Source organism: Cervus canadensis, chromosome 21 (assembly GCF_019320065.1).
Source record: "Cervus canadensis isolate Bull #8, Minnesota chromosome 21, ASM1932006v1, whole genome shotgun sequence".
Taxonomy (NCBI): domain Eukaryota; kingdom Metazoa; phylum Chordata; class Mammalia; order Artiodactyla; family Cervidae; genus Cervus; species Cervus canadensis.
In genome coordinates, this window is record NC_057406.1 from 44,247,005 (window position 1) to 44,265,649 (window position 18,645).

Consider the following 18,645-nt stretch of genomic DNA (forward strand, 5'->3'; position numbering starts at 1 on the left):
TGGAAGCCAACAATGCTCATAGGAAATTAAAACTGCAGTGAAGGGGCTACAAACAATATGAAAATCAAGCCATTAAGAAATGACTATAACAGGGGCCTATTTTTTAGCATGTTCCCAGAAAAGGTGTTGAAAGAGTACCTAGTGAAGATTCTAATCATAAGGACTGGATTCTGATCAAAGACATGTTTTACAAGTTGCTTGTAAATGGAAAGCCATATAGGGGGGCCCAGCAATGTGGTAAACTAGCTAAATTAAATTTTTGCTATGATTTTGCTTGAACATACTTTAAAAACAATTGATTAAATCTTAATTATTTAAAAAATAAGTTACAAAACCAGTACGTAATCAAGAAAAGAAAGTCAAGCAATGCAGACATATGCAAAATGAAAGGTGAAAGTCTCCCTCCTTCTTTCCCCTGCAGGGGCAACTACTACTATTATATAATCTGTCAGACCTTTTGAAACACTGTATATTTATAAATGTGTTTTAGGGGTGGGAGCTAATACTGTACGTATTGTTCTGTTATTTTCTTTTACTGAATAATATATTATTAGCATCTTTGTACTCTTTAAAAATAGACATTATTTATATTCTTCTTTTCAATGGTTTATTTTATGTAAAGTGAAATGGAAATGAAGGCAACCTGGCAATTCTGAAACTTAAGAAAATCATACACTTGGTATATTTAAAATATTTTTCTTGATACAATGTACTTACCACTATGTTTTGTAAGTTGCTTGTAAATTATACCTAGTAGGTAGATAGCAATCCATCTACCAGGATAAGATAGGAATAGGGAAGAAACTGAGACCTATGCTACAGGTTATAAAAGCTGATTTCCTAAGAGTATGTATAGTATACTTCCAGTTCTATGAAAGGTATTTATATGCATAGAAAGCAGTCTAGCAGCGTCTACACTGAAATGCTAATAGTTGTTATCACAGGATTGTTGGAGTAGAGCCATATTTTTCTCTCATTATGGTTTTCTGTATTTTCAACAATGAAATTTTATTGCTTTTTAAAATTAGTTAAAAAGTAAATGTAATATAAAAATGCAATGCATCTGATGAAAAAAAGCTCCCATTCAACAGCTACAAAAAGTAAATCCTTCTGAATTAGCTTCCACTCCATTCCCAAACCCCACGATATTTGATTTTCTTAATTTAAGGGATTAGAGTTGAGCTCCTAGATTGAGAAAAAGCAATCTTTAGTATCAGTGAAAGAGTTGATCAGAAAATGCAGCAAAAATAAGGAGATCATATTCCTTTATTACATATATGAAGTATAAAAAACTTACCAGAGCAATATATATATATTTTTGCTAGTCCACAGGACCTCAGGAAAAAAAATATGTTCTGTATGTGAAGTTAATCTTATGGCACTGTGGTTCACGTTTTCTATATTCAAGTACAGAAGAAATGGTATGTATAGTGGTATGATGGATACAGAAGATGAATAATAATGAAAAACTGTAATTTGGTGAACTATCACATACATTGCATCCAAAAAGGAGTGAATAGAATGACCATATACTGTTAATAAAGACAAGGAGGAAACTGTCTCAATATTCAGATTTAAATACTAAACACAAAAAACAAATTCTGTGTCTACAATAATCTTTGAAGTGTATACAAGTGCATTGCAATAAATGGGTTTTTTAAAATTTAAAGTTCATTTCCTCTTTATCCAAGCATTTTCTATACTTAGGACTCCGTTCTCTTAATTTAGAATCTCTTCTTGTTTAGTTTTTTTATTTTTCAAAGTTTCATCATGGCTGGTATCTGTGGAATCTAACCTCTAGCCCAAAGCTGAGACTTCATGCAAACATATTCTCCTTTCAGGTTGCATCTTCACATAGTCTCTCTAAGTGTTCAAGGTTAAAGAGTACAGCTTCCTGTATGTGGCCACTTTTCCCACACGCAGTGGCAGTGCTTCTGTTTCTGCAGGTTTTCTTCCACGCCTTTTTCTCTTTTTTTTCTGTCAACACCAGTCTCCAAACTTTCAGAACACAAGTGGTAGGTAGTAAAGTGCTTTATACAATGAAGTACTATATACATGTGGAGAGGATCCATTTAACACCCCACAGACCAAAGTTCACACACATCACGCAAGAGAAGGCTCTTTTTAAGAAATACCTTTTCTGATAGTAGGGTTGGGAATTCCTTAAAATCTCATTAATTACTTCAAGTAGCACAAATGTAAGTAACATATCTGAAGATGGGAAGAATCCTTGTTAGGTGCATTGGCCTTAATAGATTACTGCTAAATATCATATTGCTATTAAAATATCCTTAATGGTTATGAATTTCAGAATCAGTCTCATAGAAAGTAGGTATCAGTATTAGGATTTTTCATTCTTCTTTATGAAACAAACTGCATTTAAACATGGGCCCCAAAGAGATACATTAGATAAGGTCCATGCATTGGAACATTTCTATATATTTTGGCACTTAAAAAAATTTCCAGTTTCATTTTTGAGGTCTCCTTTCCATTAAGTTTGTCTTTTGTATGTAGAGACGTGCCATTAAGTGCTACACACCTTTACTGTTGCTTGCACTCTCTTTTCAAAATATCCATGACTTTTCTTCCAAGAGATGGTTTCCAGTGCTGGACAAAACTTTTCATATTCACGACTAGTTTGCCTGTTCTTACATCCTCGTGTCCTGCTACAAGGTACTCCAAACCTAAAAGAGAACAATATTAGGGGCTATGTAGTATCATAATTTATTGAAGGGAGAGATATGACTTTAGCAGTTTTATATATACATGGTTCAAGGTTTTATCAATTCACGGTTGAAATAGGGAGTCACAGGCAATAATTTGGTAAATATTTTTTGTGTGCTAAATGCTTTAAATGTATTATCTTATTTAACCTTAAAAATAACCCTTTGAAGTAGGTATCACTTTTCTTCTTTCCTTGATTTACAAATGAGGACACTGAGGCTTGGCAAGATTAAGAAACAGTGTTTCCCAGTAAGCAGTAGCTCTTTGACTCAAGCTCAGCCCTGTGTGATGGTAGACGTTTTACTCTGCTATATACCACAGTCCATAGTGAAGAAGTGAGGATTCTGTGGGTACTTAACATGCTGCTATAAATCAATAGTTCTTGGAGACTCACTATAGATGGTAGTATATGTGAAGGAGGATTTTATAAAACTGAAACAACGATTTGGGAGCACACATTGAAAGAAAGAGACGCACTGGTGGCTCAGCAGTAAGGAATCCACCTGCAATGCAAGAGATGCTGCAGACGTGGGTTCAATCCCTGGGTTGGGAAGGTTCCCTGGAGAAGGAAATGGCAACCCATTCCAGTATTCCTGCCTGGGAAATCTCATGGACAGAGAGGAGCCTGGCAGGGTACAGTCCATGGGATCACAGAGTCAGACACAACTAAGCAACTGAACAACAACATTGGAAGAGAAGCATGGATTATACAAAACAGCACATATCTCCTAGATAAAGTGGTTTTGGAATATAGAATGTTTGTTTGACATACTTTTAAAAAATGATGAGACTTGACAAGACCTACTGCTGATTTTATAATTCAAAATTCTTTTCAGGCTTCAAGTAAAATTTTTTGACTAACAAATACAAAAAACCAAAAGGACAATCTCATTATCTATACATTAATAAATAGAAATATGATAATCTCCCTCAGTAGATGTCTTTAGTAATATCAATATTGGTATTTTGAAACAGTTTTCTGTAACATTATAGGGTAGAACAAATAAGTAATTACATTCATAGAATAAAACTGTCCAATATAAGATAAAGAGACATATACTTTAAAACTCAAGGGAAAACACAAGATACTAAAATTCAATTGGAAATATCCATTTAAGCTCCTGATTGTATATATAGTCTGTTCATTCACTGAAGTGAAAGTAAAAGTGCTGGCCTCTCAGTCCTGTCCGACTCTTAGCGACCCCATGCACTATAGCCCACCAGGCTCCTTCGTCCATTAATTCTTCAAGTAAGAATGCTGTAGTGGGTTGCCATTTTCTTCTCCAGGGGATATTCCCAACCCGGGGATCAGACTCAGGTCTCCTGCATTGCAGGAAGATTCTTTACAGTCTGAGCCACCAGGGAAGCCCCATTTCATTCTCTGAAATGGTTTTAAAAAACATCATTCTAACGGTAAGAATTACCTATTACAAACATAATGTGGTCTCTAATAACAAGTATCACTAAAAACAACACAAAACAAAGCTTCTCAAAGAAATGCTTTTTCTAGTTCCAAGGCAGAAAGATACAGGTACACATGGGACTTGTGCTAAAAAGGCTCGTGGGCATCATTTTAAAAGGGCACAGTAAAGGAGTCAGTGAAGGAGGGTTATAACCTGTCAAAGTTATGATAATCTGAGCACCAAGAGCATAGTCATTGTGTGTTAACATACTGAATCAACAAAAATCCGTAATTCCAAAGTGATACTCAAAAAAGAGAAATCCAGAGAGAAATTAACTTGCCATCTTGAGACAGTTGGTAAAACCATTCCTTACTTTGGAAAATGGCGATTAAAGGAAAGAATTTAGCCTTTATCCTGCTTTTATAATAGGAACTATATTTCATGGTAACCTAATAGCCCACCATGGGAGAGGAAGTCCTCTTACAGAATAATGTCATGTAATAAATGAAGGGAATTAGACAAAATTAGAAAAAGCATTTCTCAAACTCGAATTACATTATTCATCCAAGAAGGGACTGCCAATTGTGTGACAAAATCATTAAGTGAATAGTTGATGGGGAACTGGATGTTTGCACAGTGACTAAATAACTCAAATTCATTGTTACCTAGTCTCAAAAGGGAAAACAAAACTCCCCAATGGAGAGATCAGACTGTTCAGTTTGAGCAACCCAGAAGTTTAGACCTGCAATGGTGGGTCATCCAGGTACTATGTATCCTGTGATGTGATTTAACATGAAACAACACAACAATATCTATAACAAGTGCTAGCCAAAATGCTTATCTTGAGTCTATCAAGATAGACTGTAGAGATTACAAGAAAAATAGGAAGTAGAGAGACAAGCTAAATGACACTACAAAGAACCAACCAAATACAGAAGGCAGGATAATCTACAGAACACCTGGCCTAGTTTTTTCAACAATAATTTCTAAAGCACTATAAAGAAACTCATCATAAATCAAAGATATTTGAGGGACTTAAAAACTAGATACAATTTGTGATTCTGGATAGAGTACTGGCAAGGACAAGCCCTAAAGAACATTTTGGGATCAGTTGGGAAATTGGAATATGATCTCAGTATTAGAGTATATAAAAATAAACTAAACTTTAAGGTAAAGATCGTTAACTGAATAAAGTAGGTTGCAGAATGAAGTGTATATTATGACTTCATTTTGGTTAGAAATATAATATATACATATATAGAGAAATATCTGGAAGGATTCACAGTAGGATGTTAACAGAGATGATCTTTGGAGGACAGAAGTGTAAAATTTAAAAATTTCCCCTAAATTTCTATAATGTACATGTGTTGCTTCTATAATAAGAAAAAGGTTATTTAAATTATTAAAAGAAATCAAGATTATTAAAAGAAATTAAGTCTAGGACTTAAAAGCTTTAAGTCCTAAACTTAAAAATAGCTATGATGATATTTTCCAAAAAAAAAAAAGAGAGACAAAAGAAAAAGGAAAATAATGACATAGGTTTCAAACACCAGAGAGCAGAAATGTAAGGTGGATTATAAGGTATTTAAATTCCTTAAAGGGTAACCTTAGCTTCTTCAAGAAAAAGAATCCCAGTATTTAATTGACAGACTAGTTGAAACATAATGGTTGTGATTTTTTTTTATCATACTTAAATAATAAAATCCTCTTTAAAAATACAATAAATAATTTTTAGGAAACTTTCAGTGTTAAGTCTAGTATTTAGATGAATTTACTTTGAAAGTATAAATGAAACAAATATTATAAGAGTTTGCCGTTATGTAAAAGTATAAATATAAATTAAACTATGAAAATGATTTTGAATAAATCTGTAAATTATGGAACAGCATCATACTAAAAGCATGAAAAACAACTTTATCTGTTGTATCACTTATTAGCATTTACATTTAATTTTGATATCTCTTTTCTTTTGACATCTACCTTGCTACAAGTTTGAGGGCATAAAGTTTACTTTGTATCCACAGAAAAAGAAAATATAATATTTTGGTGCTAGTCTTGACATTCTAAAATATTCAATAGATGAATGAGTAAATATATGTATGAAAGTAGGAGTGAGTGAACTTTTAGGGATGCCAACTAGATTACTCCTTTTTTCCAAAGTAGCAAAGGAAACAAGTTGGCGTGTAAGGTTTCAGAGTTTTCTTATCAGCTTTCTTTGGCCTCAGCTATTAAACTTGTAAAAATGGAAAAACAAAGTGAAAGAGTGTCTGGTTTTGCTTTGGCAAAGTCTTTTCATCAAAGTGCATAAACATGTTTTCAAGAATTCTTTGAATAATTGTGCTTATGTTTTCTATTGTGATGAACTCAGTTGATTCTTTCACTCTGTTTGGCAGAAACCTGATGAGGAAGTATAGTTCACTTCCTGGAGGGTGGCTCAGATGGTCAAAGCTTTTGTTTTTAATGTCTTACTAAAAAACGGGGTGGGTTTATTAGTTTTTTTTCTTTTGCCAGTTTAGTTGAAAGTGCTTATAGTAAGAGCCCCTATGCAGAGATCATTGGGAAATAGAACTTAATGACTCAGTCTCCAGTATTCAAAATCTAAGATTCTGATTAGTTCATTTGTTCTTTGGAAACATATTTATATTAAAATGTCTTTTAAATTTTCCTTATTAAAATTTAGATTAATTCAAATAAAATATGAAGAGCTATAAAAAGAGTGTGAGATGTTACTCAACAAAGTCAAGAGTTATATCACTGTTTAGATTGGGGGATATTTTATTGATAGTTTTTCTCTCTCTCTCACTCAGTTATCTGTTTCTCTCAAATTTATTAACCAAAGACCATAAATGACTTCTTAACGTAACTGTGCTTTCCTGGACTTAACTTTGAAAAGAATTAGATCCAGAACACAAATTATGTACCTGTTTCAGCAGTTTCACTAAGATACAAATGGCAACTTTGTAAACAGGGAAGTACAGAAGATTTAGAAAATATATTATTTGTTTTGCTAGAATTCATTATTTGTGTACTGCAGTACTATTATCTGGGAAATAATGGTAGATCCTGGAGACAGTATGGTCAGAAATCTAAATCCCATCCTCAAATTTAATGAGAGAAACAGAGAAATAAGCAGGTTATGACACAATGTGAAGAGTGTGCTTATAAGGTAAACAGATCAGAATCCCATGTTTACTTGCTTGCCTCTGCGTCTGCCATATTATTTTAAGGTGTAAATTTCCCTCCATTCCAAGTTTCTCTAAGATTCTGTAGTTTTGCTGCTGTTTATTTCTACTGTTCTTGATTTGAAACCAGAATGATCATTTAATGAAAAAGAAGATGATGAAAACTTGGGAGTTGTTTTCTATCCAGAAGAAACAGATGCTTCCCATGCAATAGTAAAAATGAATTCAATATTATTTGCACAGATGGAATTTTGCCTTTGAATTTCCTTTGGGAGCAAGTTCTAACCAGGGCACTGTAATAGGACCTAGCTTTCCAGTACAGTATTAGTGGCAGAGGAATTCATGAAAATGTTTTCTTTGCTACTGCCATTGGAACCAATCTGAGACTTCTCTTCGAGACAGAAAATATTAAATTGCTGGATTTAAAATATTTTACTTTTATAGAGCATGTGAAAGAGAAAAAAATTTTTGATACCAGTTCAAAGAATTCCGTTTGGACTTTCCCCAGAATTCAGATGGTGAAAAGGAGAGATGCTCTTGCCGAGTTTATTTAGCTTGTGATTCAGAGAATGTAAGACAAGCAGCAAGTCAGCAGAGACAAGGTAGGGATCCAGCTAGTAACGTCTAATGCTCACCAGGATTGAGGATTGGACAAGTGCAGCCTCTGTTAGTCCAGGATTCTGGATACAGTGTTCGCTTTCCTCGTAAAATTTTCAGTTTGGTGGATTTTAAGACTTTTTTAATCTTCACGTTGACCTCAGCATGAGATCCTTTATCATGAGCCGATAAGATCTTTATTTTTAGCACTGTAGGAACACAATTCCAAAAGTCAAAATGAATAGAATTTCATACTACCCTTTGAACTTTGAACAACTTAGATGCACAAAAAAGATGCACAGGAAGTAGAACTGTTATCCTGGCTTTTATTTAGATTCTGACTATATTATACTCTATGGTTGGCTTTGTGTAATGTTATGACAAAAAGCAAAATGTTATTGCCAGGACATATTTTACATAGTCTAAAGAGATTAAATATTACTGGTTACTTAATTTTCCTCCCTGGTGTAAAATTCAAGCTGACTGGGATTAGGAAGCTGTCCTGGGTGATGGTAGAGCTCCAGTTTCATGATTCAATTATGCTCTTCCACTTATGAAATGGATGTGGATGGGGATTATGTATATTTTGGGCTATATAAGTTATGGAATTATAAAAGACTCAGACACTAGTCAATGATATGTCAGCAAGATAAGGCATCTTTAATATATGGAAAGTGAAAGTGTTAGTTGCTCAGTCATGTCCGATTCCTTGCAACCCCATGGACTGTAGGGACTGTAGCCCACCAGGCTCCTTTGTGCATGGAATTCTCCAGGCAAGAATACTGGAGCAGGTTGCCATTTCCTTCTCCAGGGGATCTTCCCAACCCAGAGGTTGAACCAGTGTCTCCGGCATAGTGGGTCAATTCTTTACCATCTGAGCTACCTATACTTATTTAATAAGAATAAAGCCATTTAGAATTTAAAGATAGTAACAGTCTTTACTTAGGGCAATGACATTTTCCTTTGTCCATACACTTTATTTTTAGGGTATTTGAAAGGTAGAGGAGTAGACAGAGATGGCAGGGAAGAGAGTCAGGCAGAGAGGTAGTCTCAATGCCTTTCCAGTATATTTCTCCTTCCCTCCTACCACTTACTGAGCATCTAGTATGTGCAAGGAAATGTGTTGTGTGGTTTTCAAAAATCTCATTTCATGGGGAAGATGGCATCATCCCTGTTTTACAGATAAAGAAGTTTGGAGATGTTAAGTTACCCACCCAATAAACCAGAAATAAAACCCACGTAGGTCTGAATCCAAAGCCTGAGCTTTTAATCACTGTGAACACACTGCTTTAAACTGATTTCTGCTTAGTAGTACTACTGGCCAAGGAATCATTGAAGTGGCTAGAGACCTTCCTTTTCAATTACTAAAACAAGAATCATTCATGGGAAAGGATTACATGTCAAGATTTTGTTGTTGTTGTCTGCCTCTTTTCCACATAGTAGGATAACCTTGCCTTTGCTCTAAAAGCGTCCTACTCTAAGACATTCAAAACCATCTCTCTTAGGAAAATCTAGGTCAAGACTAGAATACTGTATTTACTACTGTTATATTAGACTAATGCTTTGATTTATTGAGAATGTCATAAACCAAGCCACTCATTTCCTTCAACACTTTTTGTACAGGTAGTTTGTATAGATCCTTGGAAGCACTCATGGACTTCAGACTCACCATATGAGTATTTCATTCCACAGAATGCCTTGGAGTTTCCTAACACCTGTTCCTTACATTCACATTTACCTGAAGAAAGTAAATAAACATGGTGTTGGTAATTTGGAAACAAAGTAAAAAAAAAAAAAATCAGCAAGTAAATCTAAGTGGCATAACCTTTTAAGACTTAAGTGATCCATACAATATAATCCATAAGAAACCATGAAAAGTCTCTCAAAAGAAAACTATTTTAATTGAATTAGTTATCATCCAATAAAGTATTGACCTAAGAGAAATACAGAAATGTAGAAACAATGATATATTTTAATGCTTGTAACTGATGTAGGTAGATACAGATATGTGGGAAACATTGACATATTGGCTCTAGCTAAATTTCTTGAGAAATCAGAGCACAAGATTTGCAAGCTGAAAATCACAGTGGGATTAAATAGTGGGAAAGATAAGTCAAAGGTGCTTAAAATGAGCTGTTGTGATTTGTTCAATAATATTGCTTGTCATCTAAACAAAGCAGAGGATTGCTCATGCAGAAATTGTAACAACCTGAGTGGATACTTCATGGCCTTTGATGATTCTACCAAAGAAGGAGAGTATGGTAACTACCATGTTAATTGAACTCCAAATGCTAAATGAACTCCAAAACCTATTTGAACTCCAAATGGCATATCTTTTTTAAAAAATTATTTATTTAGTTATTTGGCTGTACTGGGTCTTTTTCACAGTTGGCTTAAATCTCAACATTCAGAAAACTAATATCATGGCATCCAGTCCCATAACTTCATGGCAAATAGATGGGAAAACAATCGAAACAGTGACAGACTATTTTTGAGGGCTCCAAAATCACTGCAAAGGGTGACTGCAGCCATGAAATTAAAAGACGCTTGCTCCTTGGGAGTAAAGCTATGACCAACCTAGACAGCATATTAAAAAGCAGAGACATGACTTTGCCAACAAAGGTCCATCTACTCAAAGCTATGGTTTTTCCAGTAGTCATGTGAGAGATGTGAGAGATGGACTATAAAGAAAGCTGACTGCCAAAGAATGGATGCTTTTGAACTGTGGTGTTGGAGAAGACTTTTCAGAGTCCCTTGGACTTCAAGGAGATCCAAGCAGTCCATCCTTAAAGAAATCAGTCCTAAATATTCATTGGAAGGACTGATGCTGAAGCTGAAATTCCAATACTTTGGCCACATGATGTAAAGAACTGACTCGTTTGAAAAACCCTGATGCTGGGAAAGATTGAAGGCAGGAGGAGAAGTGAACGACCGAGGATGAGATGGTTGGATGGCATCACCAACTCAATGGACATGAGTTTGAGTAAACTCTGGGAGTTGGAGATGGACAGGGAGGCCTGTCGTGATGCAGTCCATGGGGTCGCAAAAAGTCAGACACAACTGAGAGACTGAACTGAACTGGGTTTAGTTGCAACACGTGGGATCTTTGCTGGGGCATGTGGGATCTTTCAGTTACTGCATGTGAACTCTTAGTTGTGGCATGTGGGACCTAGTTCCCTGACCAGGGATCAAGCCTGGGCCCACGCATTGGGAGCACAGAACCTTAGCCACCGGACCGCCAGGGACGTGCCCTCCCCCCCACCAACGGCACATCTTATTCCTCAGTGTAATGCTCCTTCAGCCACAAGGACATGAGGGGGGAGGGACAACACAGGGGTAGGGAGCGGGAGGTGCAACCTGCTGAGTGAGAGGCTCAAGGGGGTATTGTACAACGTGGGGAACAGAGGGAATATTCAGCAGTAACTGTGAATGGAAAGTAACCTTTAAAAATTGTATGAAAATAAAACAGGGGAAGAAAGAAAAAAAATTTTTAAAGAACTTGAATAGGTCTGTCATTTGAAAACCTTTTCTTGGCTGCTTTCCAATACTCCCTTTTCATATGCTAAGAAATCAGACATTAAAATTTGAATAAATCTTTCTTGATTAGGCCCCAGCCCAGATATGTTTTCTTAAAAGAAATCTGGAAGAGGAGGAAAACCTATTTAGTTATACTGGGTTGTTAGAATGTTTCAAAATAGAAGTATTATTTATAGTTCTGTTGTACTAGTTAAAGCCAGTTAGTGACATTTTCATCTGATGTTCTCCATCTCACAAGACATGGTAGAAATTAAGAGTATCTTCATGTAGTGCATTATATTCCTAGTATGGAAACATGGCAGATAAATAGGTAAGCAAAGCTGGAGAATTTGAAAAACCATTAGAAAAATAGAAGAAATCTTTCAAAAGCAATTGTTCAAACATAAAATTCAGACTAAGTAGCATTAAGGCACAAAATTAATGGGAAAGATTTTTCCTTTTCAAATGCTAAAAAGATAGATACAACTTCATATTATCTAATCTTTCCTACCTTCTGTCCTGTTGTAAATTAAAGTGACACCAATTAAGAAAATGATCTTAAGATTGTTAAGTGAAAAAAATCATGATACAAAATTGCTGATATTGAGTGTTCTTGATTCTTGAAAGGGCCATAATTCTCTACGAGAATACATTAAAACTGTGGTTTCTTAACTCTGCTCCAGCCACACTTGCCTCCTTGCTGTTTCTTAAACAAGCCAGGCCTAGGCTTCCCAGGCGGTGCTAGTGGTAAAGAGCTGCCCGCGAACGCAGGAGACCTAAGAGACTTGGGTTTGGTCCCTGAGTTGGGAAGATCCCCTGGAGGAGGGCATGGCCCTCCAGCATTCTTCCCTGGAGAAATCCCACCGACAGAGGAGCCTGGTGGGCTAAATAAAGTCTCTAGGGCTGCAAAGAGTCAGACACTGCAGCGACTGAGCTGGCACGCAGACAGTCTCAGCCCAGGGCTGCTGAGCTTGCTTTACCTCTTGCCTAAAGGCTTTCCTCTTGTATCTGCATAGCTCATTCCCTTACCTTTGTCAGGTTTTTTTTTCCCTCAAAAGTCCTTTCATAGGACTTTTCTGACCCTCCTATTTAGAAGTATGTCCCTCGCAAGTCCTTCTTTTCCTCCATCCCTGCTTTATTTCTCTATGATACTAAACATCATTAAATATTTCGTTTATTTATTAGCTACCTTCCTCTGCATGAATGTAACCTCCTTAGAGACTGAGATTTTTGTCTCTATTTGCAGCACTGGCACATAGCATAGGCTACTCAATAAATATCTGCTAAAAGAATGAGTTTATAAAGAACACTTACAAATTCGTAAGAAAATTACAAACGGGAAATTCACAGAAAAAGAAACCTGAATGTCCCAGAAGTCATGAAAAATTACTAATCAGGAAAATGCAATTAAAATGGCAAGCTCCCATTTCACACCCTTCAGATTGGCAAAAATGTAGAGGTTTGATAACATTAATTTTAGAAGTCCAATAAATATTAACTGAGTTAAACTGCCTGAGTGAATGAGTTATGATAGTGCTTGGCCCCTTGTATATGCTGTATAGATATTTGTGAAATACATACAAAGTACTAGTGAGTATGAACAACAGAATGTCATTTTTGCTGGTGGAATGCAAATGGATACAACCACTTGAGAGAGCTATTTGGCAGTAAATGATAAATTTTACAGTAAGCACTCTTGCGACCCAACAAAATTCCAGTTGAGCTATTTCAAATCCTAAAAGATGATGCTGTGAAAGTGCTGCACTCAATATGCCAGCAAATCTGGAAAACTCAGCAGTGGCCACAGGACTGGAAAAGGTCAGTTTTCATTCCAATCCCAAAAAAGACAATGCCAAAGAATGCTCAAACTGTGCAACTACACTCATCTCACATGCTAGCAAAGTAATGCTCAAAATTCTCCAAGCCAGGCTTCAACAGTACATGAAATGTGAACTTCCAGATGTTCAAGGTGGTTTTAGAAAAGGCAGAGGAACCAGAGATCAAATTGCCAACATCTGCTGGATCATCAAAAAAGCTAAAGAGTTCCAGAAAAACATCGATTTCTGCTTTATTGACTATACCAAAGCCTTTAACTGTGTGGATCACAACAAACTGTGGAAAATTCTTAAAGAAATGGGAATACCAGACCACCTGACCTGTCTCTTGAGAAACCTATATGCAGGTCAGGAAGCAACAGTTAGAACTGGACATGGAACAACAGACTGGTTCCAAATAGGAAAAGGAGTACATCAAGGCTGTATATTGTCACCCTGCTTATTTAACTTATATGCAGAGTACATCATGAGAAACGCTGGGCTGGATGAGACACAAGCTGGAATCAAGACTGACAGGAGAAATATCACTAACCTCAGATATGCAGATGACACCACCCTTATGGCAGAAAGTGAAGAAGAACTAAAAAGCCTCTTGATGAAAGTGAAAGAGGAGAGTGAAAAAGTTGGCTTAAAACTCAACATTCAGAACACTAAGATCATGGTATCTGGTCCCATCACTTCATGACAAATAGATGGGGAAACAGTGGAAACAGTGAGAGACTTAATTTTGGGGGGCTCCAAAATCACTGCAGATGGTGACTGCCGCCATGAAATTAAAAGATACTTGCTCCTTGGAAGAAAAGTTATGACCAACCTAGACAGCATATTAAAATGCAGAGACATTACTTTGCTAACAAAGATCCATCTAGTCAAGGCTATGGTTTTTCCATTAGTCATGTATGGGTGTGAGAGCTGGACCATAACGAAGGCTGAGCGTTGAAGAATGGATGCTTTTGACCTGTGGTGTTGGAGAAGACTCTTGAGAGTCCCTGGACTTCAAGGAGATCCAACCAGTCCATCCTAAAGGAAATCAGTCCTAAATACTCATTGGAAGGACTGATGCTGAAGCTGAAATTCCAATACTTTGGCCACCTAATGAGAAGAACTGACTCATTGGAAAAGACCCTGACGCTGGGAAAGATTGAAGGCAGGAGGAGAAGCAAACGACAGAGGATGAGATGGTTGGATGGCATCACCGCCTCAATGGACATGAGTTTGAGTAAACTCTGGCAACTGGCGATGGACAGGGAGGCCTGGTGAGCTGCAGACCATGGGGTCACAAAGAGTCAGCCACGACTGAGCGACTGAACTGAATGGAACTGAACACTTGTGACCCAACAAAATGAGATTGTATCTTAGAATAAGGGTCAGCAAACATTTTCTATAAGGATCAGATAATAACATTATAGAGTTTGTGAGCCACAGGGAAAAATTAAAGATTTTATGTAGGTATTTATGTCACCACTTAAAGTGCAACTGTTTAAACCTTAGAGCAGTTAGCTTTAGCCTGCAGAAAAGTATAAGGCAGGCCAGATTTGGCCTGAGGGCTGTAGTTTGCCAGCCCCTGATCTAGTGAAACTCCTTCTGAAGTACACAATATAACATATATAGGAAAACATTCATGGTAACACTATATGTAATAGTGGAAAATTGGAAATTAGAGATAACCTAAATGGCAAACAATGGGAGAATAAAAATGGGATAAATCTAAAAAAAAGTACACACTTAAGTAAAAATAATTTTAAGGGGTAGGTAAGTTATCATGTACATAAAATTTTAAAAATATTAAATAATATACTAATTATATACTATTTACTATATATATAGTAAAATAGTAAAAATATGAAAGTGAATGGTGAACACCAAAATTCAGGTTAGCGGTTATTCTGTGGCATAAAGAAGGCTAATTGAGTTTGTAGATTGGTACACCTAGGGCTTCAAATGTATCTGTAATATCTTATAATTTAAATGAAAATATGACTTCCAGGTGGCACTAGTGGTAAAGAACCCACCTGCCAATGCATGAGACACAAGAGATGTGGGTTCCATCCCTGAGTCAGGAAGAACCCCTGGAGGAGGACATGGCAGCCCACTCTAGTATTCTTGCCTGGAGAATCCCTAGTGGGCTAAGTCCACAGGGTCGCAACGAGATGGACACAACTGAAGTGACTTAGCACATGAGACAATTATTGCAAAGTTAAGATTTGATAGCATTACAAGGTGTTCATATGGGTGTTCATAATTGGTGTTTGTGATGTTTAATAATAAAAATATTTTAAAACTTATTTTAAGTTTTATTTGGATGATTTGGTGATCACTTTACAGCCAAATGCTGACAAAATTTTTTGTACACATTTGCATTTTTGATAAGAGTAAGTTGGTGCTAAATAGAAACACTTGGTTTTCTATCAGAAAAGAATACAAACAGGATGAACCCAGAAACTATGTATTCACACCAATATCCCAGCATGCCCCTCAAATGACAGAGCAGATAAATATCAGAGCAAAACTGAATCAGAAGGAAGAGCAGTATAGACTTGATAAGCTCAAAGAATCATCTTTATGTAGTAAACAGTGTTTTGACTTCAGTAAAAATCATTTTTCATATTCAGTTAATGTTGTTAATATGAATTTTATTAGTTTTATTTGGCTTATATTTAGTTTATAAAATTACTTTTGTTTTAGAGTTGTAACAAAGCTATAAACATAAGGCGTTCACAGCTAGTTTTTGCTTTGTACATACTGAGTTACACTAGGTCTATAAGAATATTTTTCCTTTAAATGGATCTGTACATTTCCATCAAAACAGTATATTTTAGAGAGAAGTAAACACACCAAAGTACTAAGAGTGGGATAGTGAGATTTGGGTATTTTTTTTACTTTGATATTTTGTGTTTTCCAATTTTTTACTCTAATTATATGTTATTGTACCAATAAAAAAACTTAAAAAGCTTGTTAAATACCATTAGTTATATTTAATAGTTTTATACTTATGGGGTTCACCACCTGGTTAACCTCAGAACTAAAGCATTCCCCTTATAAGATCCAAAATCTGTTCTCTGGTTTGTCATGGATCACTGCTACTCGAGACCAGACCCAGAAATATTGTCTCCAATTATACCTCAGGTCCCACCTGAATGTCGAAGTGCAGAAAATCCTTGCTCATCCTTCCACTCCCAGGTTGGCTCACTCTCATTGTGCATGGAATGGAAGTCAGGAACTTCATGATACCAGTCTATGTCTGTGCTGCTAATAAAACAGAAAATGAGGAAGAACATATTAAGGAATTTCTTAGAACTTGAATGAAATGACTATATTTATAGAGATTTAAACCTTGTCAGCTACATTCCTATCTTTTCACTTTTCAGAAATAAATAGTATCATAAAGGGCCTATTGTTAAAAAGAATAATTCATCTTGCAAAACGAACCAGACCATCTCTAGAATCTTGCAAGCACAATTTACTTGACTCTGACAAAAATTCTTTAAAGAGATGTGAAACTACATCTTTGCTCCTCCAGTGGCATGCGAGGTTTTCCAGATCCCCATCAGATCTTCAAAAGACTCTGAAAGACACAGAGATGAGAGCAAGAGCCACGCTTGTTCACCTGCTGAGGCAGTCTCCTGTAAGAGGGTCGCAGCTCCCCGCACAGTCACAAGGCCGGCAGCCGTGGTCTCCGAAGCCCCAGTACCCCACCATGCACCTCTCACAGTGTGGCCCTGCCACCCCAGGCTTGCAAGGGCAGTCACCGTTGCTGGGGTCACAGAAGGTCACCGAGCTGAAAGGGAGGACAGCTGATCCAACTGGATGACAGGAACACACTACAGCAGAGAAGACACAGGGGCGGCAGTGAGTGAACCGGCTATCTGCAGAGACTGGTCCCCAGCTGTTTCCTCCCACCACACAGCACATCTCTGAGGCTCCTCCTTTACTCACTTAATGTATGCTCAGCGAGCGAAAGCTAATTAAACTGCAGCTAAGAAGAATCATCAGAAAAGCACATCTGCTGCTAAGCCACCTAACTTATAAAAGTAAAGGCATTAATATGAATGGCTTTTTGTCTGGGGTGATGAGGATGGATAAGCAAAGAAGACAAAGAAGAAGCAGTTAGTGAGAAAGAAAAAAAATCATGAGTGCATGGTGCTCTGGAAGCCGAAGCTTCAAGGAGGTGGGCAACATCAACTGTTAAATGCTGTAAGTGCAAGCAGATGAGGGGCAGGAATGGATCACTGCACCTCACAGCATGAAGACCACTGGTGTCCATGACAGGAACAGTTTCAGTGTAACAGTGAGTAGTGAGCCTCATTGAAGCAAACTCAGGAGAGAATAGGAGCAGAGGAATGTGAGCATGCTGTTGAGAGCTTTTCTATAAGGGCACAGAAATGGGGTGGTAGCTTAAACTGGAGATGGGAACTGGAGTGAAGGTTTCAGTTTTTGTCTGTTTTGTTTGTTTTAAGATGGGGGGAAATTACAGCATGCTTGATGTTGGTGGAAAAGATCCAGTATAAAGGGGAAAATTGATGAGTAAAAGAGAGATGGGAGAATTTTCAAAGGGATATTTGGACATACTTGGGTAAGGATAAAAGGATGGGATTTGGTGTAGAAGAGGAGGTGTTGGCTTTGGGTAGGAGCATAATTAGTTCATAGTAATAAGGTGCAAGGCAGAGCATGTGGATACAAGTGCAGGGAAGTGGATAAATGCCATGGTGGGAGCTGGGAGTTTTCTTCTGACTGCTTGTTTTCTGAATGAAATAGAAAGCTATGTCATCAGGTGAGAGAAATGATGAAGAATGGGAGTGGAAAAGTGACTGAGAGACTTAGGAAGTGAAGTATAATTGCCAGCAGCATAAAGGGCACCTTTTGAGATTAGCAGTCATGAATTCATAGTGACCGGACAAAATGATCAGTTGCTTCTTCAGTTCTGCACGACTGGGGGAGTTCAGATGTGGCACAGGAAGAAAGCTGGATTTGATTTGCTGAATGTTTGTGTCCTTCCCACTACATTTGCATCTTGAAGCCTAATCCCCACTGTGATGGTATTAAGAGGTGGGAGGCCTTTGGGAGGTTTGAATACAGTTTAGGGGAGATGAGATTGGAGCCCTTATAAGGGACAAAGAGTGCAGAGCTCTATTCCTTGTGAAGGATGTGAGGCAACAACAGAAGTTGGCAGTCTGCAACCCAGAAGAGAGCTCTCACCAGAACCGGGCCATTGCTGGCATCATATTGCACACTGAAACCTCCAGAACTGTGAGAAATAAAGGTTTCTGTTTAAGCCACCTGCCTGCCTGTCTGCTAAGTCGCTTCAGTTGTATCCAACTCTTTGCAACCCTGTGGACTGTAGCCCACCAGACTCCTCTCTCCTGAGATTCTCCAGCCAAGAATACTGGA

The 18,645-nt window shown here is 37.1% G+C and overlaps 1 protein-coding gene across 7 annotated transcripts in view; it reads right to left on the reverse strand.

Annotated features, from left to right (window-relative positions):
* Positions 1 to 1,248: 1,248 nt before the first annotated feature.
* The window catches only part of NTN4 (netrin 4), a 167,628-nt gene continuing 150,231 nt past the window's right edge, over positions 1,249 to 18,645 (reverse strand). For 5 of the 7 annotated variants that reach the window (XM_043440373.1, XM_043440372.1, XM_043440374.1 and 2 more), the window contains 5 exons: positions 16,865 to 17,078; positions 16,391 to 16,506; positions 9,576 to 9,644; positions 7,945 to 8,115; positions 1,249 to 2,684 (listed from right to left, as the gene is read on the reverse strand). In XM_043440373.1, the coding sequence (XP_043296308.1) occupies positions 2,542 to 2,684; positions 7,945 to 8,115; positions 9,576 to 9,644; positions 16,391 to 16,506; positions 16,865 to 17,078 (713 nt within the window). In that variant the 3' untranslated portion in view covers positions 1,249 to 2,541. The remainder of the gene's footprint in view (positions 2,685 to 7,944; positions 8,116 to 9,575; positions 9,645 to 16,390; positions 16,507 to 16,864; positions 17,079 to 18,645) is intronic. The other 2 variants (XM_043440369.1, XM_043440370.1) reach the window with 2 other exon arrangements.